This window comes from Nelumbo lutea, chromosome 4 (genome assembly GCF_056320005.1).
Source record: "Nelumbo lutea isolate HS-2025 chromosome 4, American lotus-T2T, whole genome shotgun sequence".
NCBI lineage: Eukaryota > Viridiplantae > Streptophyta > Magnoliopsida > Proteales > Nelumbonaceae > Nelumbo > Nelumbo lutea.
In genome coordinates this window covers 54367728-54378402 of record NC_142687.1, presented here as the reverse complement: position 1 = coordinate 54378402, position 10675 = coordinate 54367728, and the positions used below count along the sequence as shown (strand labels likewise).

General features: G+C 37.4%; 1 protein-coding gene across 6 annotated transcripts; it reads left to right on the top strand.

Annotated features, from left to right (window-relative positions):
• Nucleotides 1-679: 679 nt before the first annotated feature.
• On the top strand, nucleotides 680-9626 carry LOC148860675 (putative transporter C405.03c). 6 transcript variants are annotated; one of them, XM_088986617.1, is made up of 5 exons: nucleotides 680-1515; nucleotides 1615-1825; nucleotides 3045-3779; nucleotides 3897-4317; nucleotides 9026-9626. In XM_088986617.1, exons 3-5 carry the CDS (start codon nucleotides 3195-3197, stop codon nucleotides 9334-9336), a joined length of 1317 nt encoding a protein of 438 aa, XP_088842743.1. In that variant the 5' UTR covers nucleotides 680-1515; nucleotides 1615-1825; nucleotides 3045-3194; the 3' UTR covers nucleotides 9337-9626. The 6 variants fall into 6 exon arrangements, with proteins under 6 accessions (XP_088842743.1, XP_088842745.1, XP_088842747.1 ...); XM_088986622.1 differs by having other exon boundaries at nucleotides 1377-1515; nucleotides 3045-3701; nucleotides 3897-4311; XM_088986620.1 differs by having other exon boundaries at nucleotides 1377-1515; nucleotides 3045-3701.
• Nucleotides 9627-10675: the final 1049 nt, after the last annotated feature.

Sequence of the window (10675 nt, the reverse complement as noted above, 5' to 3'; positions counted from 1 at the left end):
TTCAATATATATTGAGATCCCTCTCCATAGATATTAATACATTGCTTTGTATCCTGTACACCAAAATCAGGTACAAATTAAAAGATAAGGAAAACTTAAGTAAAAAACAAATTAAAGATTATTGTTTCCGTTGAATTCAACTACCTCTATAAAGAATTGAACAAAAATGAATTTACAATTGAGATTAGAGGAGTAATATAACATGTTATAAGTATGGAAATAAAGAAAGAATAAGAAATATTTAGGTGATTGGCCAAGTTTAAATATCTTTGCAACAAGTCAACACATAATCATCTAGGAAGTTGGTAAGGTGAGAGGTAAATAGATTTGGGTCATTTCTGAAATGGTGAATAATTAAGGAATTTTGTAGATTAAGTATTTCATTTGACAAGTAATAGTAATACTACCCTGAATGCGTATTAATATCATAAACAATCTGGTTAAATAGGAAATATGATCAGACTAGTATTAGACCATACCAAAATTCAATGATGGGTGGGGCGCATTCAACCATCATTCAACCCCAACCCCAACATAAAGCAGCCCTTCCAAATCCCAATATTCAACCAACTTCTTTTATTGGAATTCTTTTAAAAATCACAGAGAAATATTATTAGTATCAATAACAGGGTGGGATAAGAAAGAATAAGGGTTTGATGTTGTAACACATTAGACAACTAAACAAAACAATAGATATTGTTTAGGTATAATGGTTCAATATGGAAAAGCAAAAACTGTTAGAAAAAAAGCAAAAATCTCCACCCCTTAATTATTGCAACAAATAACTAACACAAAAACAATATATAGTAGGTAGTGTTTTACGGTTCAAAATCATTAGAGGTTAACATTTAACATGTTGTTCATGATTAGTCCGATGCCCAGTGGCTGTAATAGTGTCGGTGATTGTAACGACGGCCTGAATGGAGTGCTGGATTGTTGATTCAGAGGAAGAGGGAAGAAGAGGAAACAAGAAAGCTAGGGAGAGAGAGGAATAACCGTTGCCGACGATCGGTGTCCAATGGCACAACCATCGCCGGTGGTCTATGTTGAATAGGAAACAAGAGAAAGGAGTGCTGAGCATATGAACTCCTAAGGAGGAAGGGCGAGAGAAGGAAAAGGGGCAACAGATAGTAAAAATAAGGGTGGAAAAGGGTTTTTCAAAAGATAGTAAAAATAATTAAAAAAAAGATTAGGAGAAGGGTGGAGATTAGAATTCTGCGTTGGACTGTCCGTATCTCTTCCTAAAATAAAAGAACGGCAGTTAGTTTCAGCCGTCCACACCTCGATTACTAACCGATAACGTGTTAAATTTGCATTGGTGGTTGCAGAGATTTTTCTGCAACCCAATGCAGAGGATGTGAACTCGTGTGAAACGCTCTAGCTTTCCAAACGACATGCCAAAGGAAGAATCAGTGTTAGCCTGTTGGGAGCTTTCAGCGATAAAAGTCGCCATCGTCGGCAATCGGCAATAATAACAATCAAGAACTACTACTCTGGAATTTTGCCCTTCTCGTGGTAGAAATCAATTTATATGGGTCCTAGGTCCTTGATGAGTATTGCTTTTTCTCCATCACCTCAAGGCTCAAGGGAATCTTTTGTTTGGTGCGGTTGCAGGCACATGCTCTGACAGTTTTTGACATCGGCCACCGTCATGGAGCTTCTTCTGATTTAGTTGTTACACAGCTGATTTAAGGAACCTGTAACCGACCTGGGTTGGGTACTTATGGATTATGGTTGCTGGAATGGGCTCTGATTATAGATTGCTATTAAAATTCTCAGTCATGAAGTTTTTCTGCTCTGGGCTGGTCATCACCGCGTTTGATTGGTAAAATTTTTTACCCTTTTCCATATGCATCCTACATTTTTCTTCAGATGCCATTGTGATTTTAATGCTTATCCTGTTTGCTAGTTTTTGTTAAACTTTATTTTTTCTTAGTTGATTTTTTTTTTTTAATAAATAGCTTGAATTTGTTCAAGCTTAAGACATATACAATGAAGTATACAGCAACGGATAGATGGTTTATCTCTTCTCAATAACCATATCATTACAATTCAGCCGAAAATAAATTATCTCTATCCACCCCCTGTTTTTTTTTCCCAAAACATCTGCCATAGCACTGGCTGGTCTTGGAATCCATTGAACTTCATGTGACTATCCATTTAAACTTCTTAAGTTCATTCCTATAGACCGAAAAAGCCTCCTCCATGTTCTGCAGCCAACCCACCACCACTTTGGAGTTACCCTTAATCACAAGCTTCTTAGTGTTCATGTATTTTGCTTTCCGTACTCGTTGTATCACTACCATGATTTCTGCTTTTAGTGAGTGCCCTTCCCAATTGGCCCCAAGAACAAAGCCTATAATACCTTGTTGAGTTTGGGGATATTGAGCTTTAAAAGGTTTGCCTTTTTTTATGTTTTACTTTTCTTATTATGAAAGTATTTATCGAATATAGTTTTTTCTTCTAAAAGATTTGAATTCTTTTACTCCCTTCCTAAGCATTTTCTCATTCCGAACACTTCTGTCATGTTGTCATCTTAGGATTAAATTGTCTTTCAAATCAACTATTAGAAGATTTTAACTCATTCTGAACACTTCTATTTCATTTGTTGTTTCGTTAGCTCTTATAGTTTAGAATCACAAATCTGTATTCATTCTGATAAATCTGAAAAGATATGAAAAAAATTAACCAACTCTTTTGTAGATTTCAACTACTCTTTAGATTGTCCAAGTCAATTCTCTATTACTATTTCATCCTCTCTCTATTTAAGTAACATGTTTAGGAGGATTGGTTTTTGATTTACCATCTTCTTTTTGATGTTATAATTCATGCATTTGACCAGAGAATCTGTGGGTCTTATATCTTATTGATTATTATGTGTTGGAGGCATGTTATAATTTACTCTGGTAGATTCTAGTAATCCTGTGATCTACCCACTAGCCCACTTTGGCCATGGATCATTCTGCACAAGTTGATGGTTGTGGGTGCAATCCTAGCTTAGTTACTGAAATCTAAGATTTTCTTTGATGGTTTGATTGTTCTAGGTGACCTATGGTCTTTGGTTATAACCTGCAAGTAGGGTGTTGGAAGTGATTTGTCTATATGGGCATTTGGAAATTGGAGAATATATTATATATTGCTGGGTTTCATTGAAAATTGGTGGCGAATTTTATCGAACATTCAACTCCAAAGATATGAGTTCAGTTCGGAGATGGGTATTGGGTCTGATATATATATTTGCTGTTGCCACAATCTGGATTGCTGCCAGTTTTGTTGTTCAATCTGTTGTAGACTCTGGTGTTTCGCCATTTCTCATCACTTACATTTGCAATTCCTTGTTTGTGATATACATCCCTATTGTTGAGATTTCACGCTTCTTGGAGAATTCATGGTTGTGGCATGGTAATAAGAGTAATAAGCATCTTCAAAGACTGGAGGATTCTGAAGAAGTTGTTCTTCTTGGAGGGAATGATTTAAGTATGAAACAGGATTATTTGAACCCATCTGAGCCCATGGAACTAAGAGAAACTGCTCTGCTGGAGAAGAGTACTATGTCTGAACCAGGACTGGAACTGTACGAGTCTGAAAGGATGCCTTTTCAAGCTAGTGGGCCAGATCCATCAGGAACAGTTAAGGTTGCTCAAGATGCTAATAAACAATTAGATGTGAGAGGACGTTGGACACGCGCAAGAGTTGCAAAGGTTAGCCTGTTGATTTGTCCTTTTTGGTTCCTCGCACAACTCTGTTTCAATCTCTCACTCAAATTTACTACTGTGACGGTAATAATTTTTGAATCTCATGCTTTCCTTCCATTTATTGTGCACTACTTTTAGCTTTGATTGCATTCAATCTCATTTGGATTTTGGTGTAGTAAGAACCTCTTCTGTTTCTTGCAGTCAAACACCATCTTAAGCAGTTCCTCCAGTCTTTTCACCTTTGTAGTTTCTCTGTTATTCTTGGGTGAGAAATTCACATGGGTGAAATTAATCAGTGTTCTTCTGTGCATGGGGGGAACAATAATAGTCAGCTTGGGTGACTCAAAGATGGGGTTAAGTGCAGTTGCTACAAATCCACTTCTTGGGGACACCCTTGCTCTTGTTTCAGCAGGATTCTATGCGATTTATATCACTCTTATTCGTAAAATGATGCCTGATGATGATGATAATGGTGATCATGTGAGTATGGCTGAGTTCCTTGGATTTGTTGGGTTGTTCAATCTCATTATTTTCCTACCTGTTGCTCTTGTATTGAACTTCACAAAGTTGGAGCCTTTCCATGCTCTCACCTGGAACCAGTTTGGCCTTATTGTTGGTAAAGGTCTGTCTTCTGATCCTGTAATGTTCCATTTATTTTGATTTTATGTATGTTAACTGCCTGTAGGTGGCCTAAGTTTATAGCTACTCTTTAACCATATACTGTGGCTATAGAAACTGGGCTAATCTTTCTTGAAATTTGTGAGAACATCCTCCTTCACAGACTAAAATGATTTTTAATCTCTTTGTTCCAGTTCTTAATCATCTTAAAAAGCAGATTCAAGTGTTCCAATTTTCTTTTAGCATGCATGAGTAAAAGCATAAAAATATCATCTTATCTATAGACCAAAGATTTTTCCCTTGATCTTTTTTTGAGCTTGTGAGCAAGTTCTGTACTTGGCACTCAGAAACAATAGAGAAGGAGAAGAGAGAAGGGAGGCGGCAAGTTTAGAGAGGAAGAAACTTGTTGACTGGGGAGAAAATCTACTCTCTCAGTCAGCCAGGTTACTATTTATAATCCAAGGCTCATTAAGAACAAGATTACACTTCTGCCCTTGTTTAAGAAATAAGCTGAACTTCCTAAACTACCCTATTTAAGTTACAAAGATAAAAAATTTTGTACCCCAGTCTAGATAAAATAAAACAGCAGCTACAACAACTAAACAAAAGAGTAATATAATCTAGAAAGTACTCTCTAACACTCTCCCTCAAGTTGGAGTCTATATATGTTATATAGACTCAACTTGTTAATTATTAAAGTCAATCCGGGGCTGGTGCAACACCTTGGTAAATGGATTTGCAAGCTGGTTTTTGGATCTAACAAATGGGGTTTCTATAGGGCTGTCAATGATTGGGTCTACCTGACAGACCCAGACCAACCAAACTGATTGTAACAGTTCTAGTTCTAGTTCCAGCTCATAATCTTCATTCTTACCAAAGACAAATCAGCCTCATTTTACTAAGAATCTTACTTGTTTCCCCTAGGACTTCCCTTTCTCCCACTGAATTCCTTATCCCCCTCCACATCTCTCCTCAATTTTTCCACTTCACTCATCTTTCTCTTTCTCACTTTGTCTCCCAAATTTTCCTTTAAAAAAATCCTTTAAATCATTTGGATTCTGAATTCTACACCCCAATTTTTCCACAAATGCAGCCACCAAATCATTCTCCAGATACATCCTCTCTCTTGTTAAAGCTACTACAACCTTCCTCAGAATTTGGGTTAGTCCTGCCTAGTGTAGTTTTGCTCTCCCTACTCTCAGACGTCTGCTTCTCAACTTCAAGCTTCTTAAAGTCCTCCAATTAATTCTCAATCAACTCCTAGATTTTCCTTCCCCTTTTATCATCCTCTGAATCAGCTTCCTTTACACTCCCAACAGTCTTTTCACTGTCCATTCTATCACAGTATTGCGGTCTTAGAGCTTCTTGGGAAACTGGAGAAAAGACTTCAGGCACAGAGCAAACATTAGTAACCAAAACTGAAATGACATTTGTACCTGGGATTTGGCGAGGGAGGAATCTCAGCAACAATGGTCTGGTTTGTTATTTTTTCCTGTCTAGAAACCTGGAGTTTACTAGCCACCAAATTTGGAGATTACGCTTGGAAATCTTCTATACTTAAATTCACCTCGTGACCATTCTCGCGGCCCTCTTCCATATCCGTAACTGGAAGTTCCCCACTCGGCCACAGGTTGATCCTATCTAATCCCTTACAGACACCCTGCCTATGAGGAGAATTTGGTTTTGGTATCTGTTTATTAGAGCTTCGGCTTCCTTTCCCTACTACCTCCTGATACTCCACCTTGTTTGATCCTCTAGACTTCACAGTTGGATCCAGAGTTGAGTCCTCTGGTAGCCCTCTCTCTTCATCTGTGAAAAGAAAGGAAGCATTCAGATGATCTTCGATTTCTTGCATGAGACTTGCATCTTCCCTACACTGTTTTCCAAATAGTCCAACTCTAAATCAGACTCCTCATCTTCTGCCTGTTCACAGCTCACCTGTCTTTTATCCTCATTGTCCTTCTCGTCAGAGCGATTTCTAGTGCTTCACCTTGGAAAGCGATTCATAAGTTTCTCCACTATATTCCAATCATATCAGGTAACAAAATTAATTTTTGGGATGATTTATTGGTGGGTGAAGCTTCTCCAAAGGCTTTGTTTCCATCACTGTTTGCCCTTTCTTCCTTCAAAGGCAAACCAATCTTTGAGTTCTTTCTTAATCCCCTCTCCCTCTCTCTTTCTAGTTTTGGGTGGAATTTGGACTTTTTGCAGAAATGTGAGGTTTTTATGACTGGGCCTTGTTTCAGATCTCTTACAAGTTTAATGGTGAAATTGCTTATCATATTCTCATTTCCTGCCCTTTTGCTTGCCATAGTTTTCAAGGTGCCAAGGCGAGTCTAGGCAATAGGGGGTGTCTTGTCTCCTAGTCGGGCAATGGATTTTTTAGGTAAAAAACATAGATCCTAGGGTAGTTCCCTAGTAGACCTGTTCATGGGCCAGGTAGCCTGATGGGCCAACCCGATCTAAGTCGGGCTTGGACAAGATGTCAGGTCCGCGGGCTCGGGCTTTCTCAAAAAAGCCTGGCCTAAGCCCGAGCCTGACTTGATAATGCATTTATATAATAAAAATATATTTTATAATAATGTATTTTTTCTTTATTATTCTTACATTTTTTTAATGTAATAGTGAGATCTTTTATTATTTTTTAGGTTTTTAGGTCTTTTAATATAAACAAAACAGTTTTTATTGAATAAAAAAAGAAAAAAATCTTTTTCCAATTTTTTTTTGAGATCGGGCCCAGGCTTCAGGCTTTATATAAGGGCCGGGCTTGGGCTCAAGACCTAGGCCCACTAGTCAGGCTCGATCCGGGGTATATTCTGTAATACAGAGAAAGCTCGGGCCAAACCCAGCCTGGCCCGACCCATGAACAGGTCTATTCCCTAGGTACCATAACCATATTTTCTTAATATTATTCATAATTTTCATAAGGTATAAAGTTCATGTTAAAGTATAGAAAATCAACTATATTCATGAGAAGAAAAAGAAGAAAGAAAAGAAAATTGAAAAAATATAGGGGCTGAGCCATTATTTTTGTTATAGGAAAAGAAGGAAAGAGAAAAGTAGAAGATATGGAAGAAAAAGTAGAAGGGCACTTTGTTGCCTTGACAAATATGTTGCTTGCTGCATTTGGGATTGGTTTTTCTCTCTCTTTGGATGCAGGTGTAACACCCCTGACAGCTTGGACAAGTTGCTTGATATTCTACTTTCAGGTGGCCAAAAGGAAAGGGGAGAATACTTTGGAGATGCATGAGGGCAGCAATGATTTATACAATTTGTGAGGAAGGAAACCTGATAATCTTTGAGGAGAAGAAAATAAGGATGTTTTGATAGAAGGGATTATGGTAAAAGTGGCACATTGGGTAAAGTTTTTGAGTTTATTCTCAGACTTTATTCTTGATGATGTAACCAGGAATTGGGGAACAGTTGCAGCTTCATCCTCTTCCAAGAAAAAAATCTCAAGGGCTTGGGATCCTTCCGAGAATGACTTCCTTAAATTAAACTTTGATGGAAGCAGCTTTGGTAATCTGAGTCCTTCTGGAATTGGAGGGGTGATAAGAAATGAAAAATGGGGTAATTGTAGACTTGTATTCAGGCCCTATTGGCACGGGAGGTTCCACAACAGCTGAGTTGAATGCAGTGGTTTTTGGGATGCAGAATGCTTTGGAAATGGGGGGGGGGGGAAGAAAGTTGGTAGTTGAAACAATTTCCAAAGTAGTCATAAGCTGGTTGAAACAGAACGAAAAAACTCCTTGGTACTGCATAAATGAAATCAAACTGTTTAGAAGACTCTCAAGGGACATGCAACTGTTAATTCAGTGGATTCCAAGGTTGGCCAATAGTCTTGCAGATCAGTTAGCAAAGCAAGGGGTTAATAGGGAATAGTGCTTTTGGGCTCAGTTGTAAGATTAAAAAGCAAAAGGTTTTCTGGGTTTGGTAACGTTTAAGTTACTGCCGGGGGGGGGGGGGTAGCTGAGGCTACCCATGAGTTGTAATTGTTCTTTTATTTTCATTAATTAATAAAATTTATTCCTGTTTCTGATAAAAAAGGATATATCCTTAGACACAGTATTGATTATTGACTATAGATACAACTTTGCTACATTACATTCTTTGAACTACCCAACAAGCCAACTTTGCTACAAAAACTACCCTATTTTGGCCACGTGGAAAAAACATGGTCAACCTGAACAATCCTTGAGATAGGAGCATTCTGCATTGGCCATTTGTTCAATCGACCAATCCATGTCAACCATATTTCCCACTTTGTATTGGCTTTCCATAAACTGTCTTATCATCATGTGGAAAACTCCTGGTCTTTGCTAAACAGTTCAACTAGTGAGTTTATATGGTGGATATCTTTGTACCTGCATTCAGCCTTGGTTCAGCATATTATGGAGATCTATGTTTTTAGAAAGTCAAATGTCATTATTGAGGATTTACATATATGTGCTCATGTGTGTGAATCTGATGCTGGTTTTATTTCTTTGTTTGCTAAACAGAGTGCATATTTAGGGTAGTGATGTTAGGGTCCTTGGTTGAGCTACTAATGAAAATGAAAAGATTCTAAGCTTAATACTGCATGGGTAATAATGCTGAGCCATCTACATGCACCAATTCACTCATTGGCGCAGTCATTGTTTTTCTATGTACATGACCAGACCATCTCACTAATTGTGCTAATGTTCTTCCTTTTTCCTCTGATTTATATTCAGGGCTACTTGATAATGTTATAAGTGATTACCTATGGGCAAAGGCTGTTCTTCTGACAACAACAACAGTAGCAACGGCTGGCCTATCAATTCAAGTTCCCTTGGCAGCTTTGATAGATACTCTAACAGGGAATGCCCCCCGTCCCATGGATTACCTTGGTGCTGCAGCTGTCATGGTTGGCTTTGCTGGCATCAACATTCCCTCTGATGCTTGTTCCAGCTCAAAGGATGTGTTTTTAGAGGAGGACAATGCTAAAATGCCTGATCACAACCAAAGCTTATCGATTAGTAAAGATGCAGTTGCCAACTCTTAGTGTGTGGCTGCTGATTTCTCTTAATAATTTCTGCATTCCAAACGCCATATTAATTAACCTTCTCATTCATAACATCTTTGAGAAATCTTTAAGTATTAATTTTGTTCACATGTACAATTTTACAATGAGTTAGGATAGCAAAAGTTCTTATAAAGGATGTGTTTTTTAGAGGACAACCTCTTTCAAGTATCAGAACCATATCTTACCAATTTGTAAAGATCCAGTTGCCATCTCTTAGTGTGTCGGCTGCTGGTTTTTCTTAATGATTTCTTCATTCCAGTGGTATGAAATAACCCTCTCAATCATAATATCTTTGTGAAATCATGCAAGTATAGATTCTGTTAGCATGTACAATAGGATGGCAAAAGATCTTGAGAGCAAGTGTGTTACCCAATCTTTTTCCCCATGGGTTCAAGGAAAAAAGTATGCGGGAAGTGCAGAGGAAATAATGGGAGAATCTATGTACCGGAAAGACATGGTACACCAATCAAAGCACTCCATTTTAATGGATACCACCTGATTGGTCACCATATATAACATAGCAGTTGGTTTTCTGTGAGCTTTTCCTGTCTTCCCTCTTTGACAGTTGAAGCCGAAAAAAATTAGCCGGAGAACAAACAATAAGGATAAACGATTATGACTACGATATCTGAACGGCATGATACCTAAAAACTAATAACAAATCAACTGGTAATGTAAGTGGTAACCATCAAAGTTCTTCGGCTGCTAGGTTAGTTACAAGTTTTGTTTGTTTGTTTGTTTTTTTATCATGTCTTTTCGGTATTATAGTCAAATATGAATATTTATATTGTAAAAATTATATATATAATATAGAGTGGTGGTTGGTTCGTGGTTTGAAAAAAGGGTGATTTTGTTTTAGAAACATTCCACTTCGAAAATAAAATTATTAGTTCCGAACCATTTTGAGCATTTTGTAATGAATGGTTGTGGTTGTGTTTTGAGCCACATAGGACTAGGGGTGCAACCATGGGCAAAATTCTGAAATTGAATTGGTCCTAAGGCTGTGTTTGGAAATGATGCAAACATGTGTGAATGCAAATATGTAGAGTATAAAATGGTTCATATAAATTGTAAAGTTGGGTTAGTTTTGCATTGATAAATTTACCTTCTTACTAAACAGACTTTTAGCTGTAATGGATGCAAACATGAATTCCAATAAAGCATATGTTTTTTTTTTTTAATCAAAAGCCTACTTGAATGCAAATTTACTTCTTTTTCATTGATGTACTTTTACATCTTATTATCAATGTAAATATGCATTGGTCTGTCATTTGTCAATGCAAAAATGTAATATTGCCAAATACAGGCAAAAGTAAAC

Excerpts from the sequence above, each read along its gene's own strand:
- LOC148860675 (XM_088986617.1), top strand. The coding sequence starts at position 3,195 with ATGAGTTCAGTTCGGAGATGGGTATTGGGTCTGATATATATATTTGCT. Across the intron at positions 3,780-3,896 it reads TCAAATTTACTACTGTGACG|TCAAACACCATCTTAAGCAG; the intron begins GTAATAATTTTT and ends TGTTTCTTGCAG. Across the intron at positions 4,318-9,025 it reads TGGCCTTATTGTTGGTAAAG|GGCTACTTGATAATGTTATA; the intron begins GTCTGTCTTCTG and ends ATTTATATTCAG.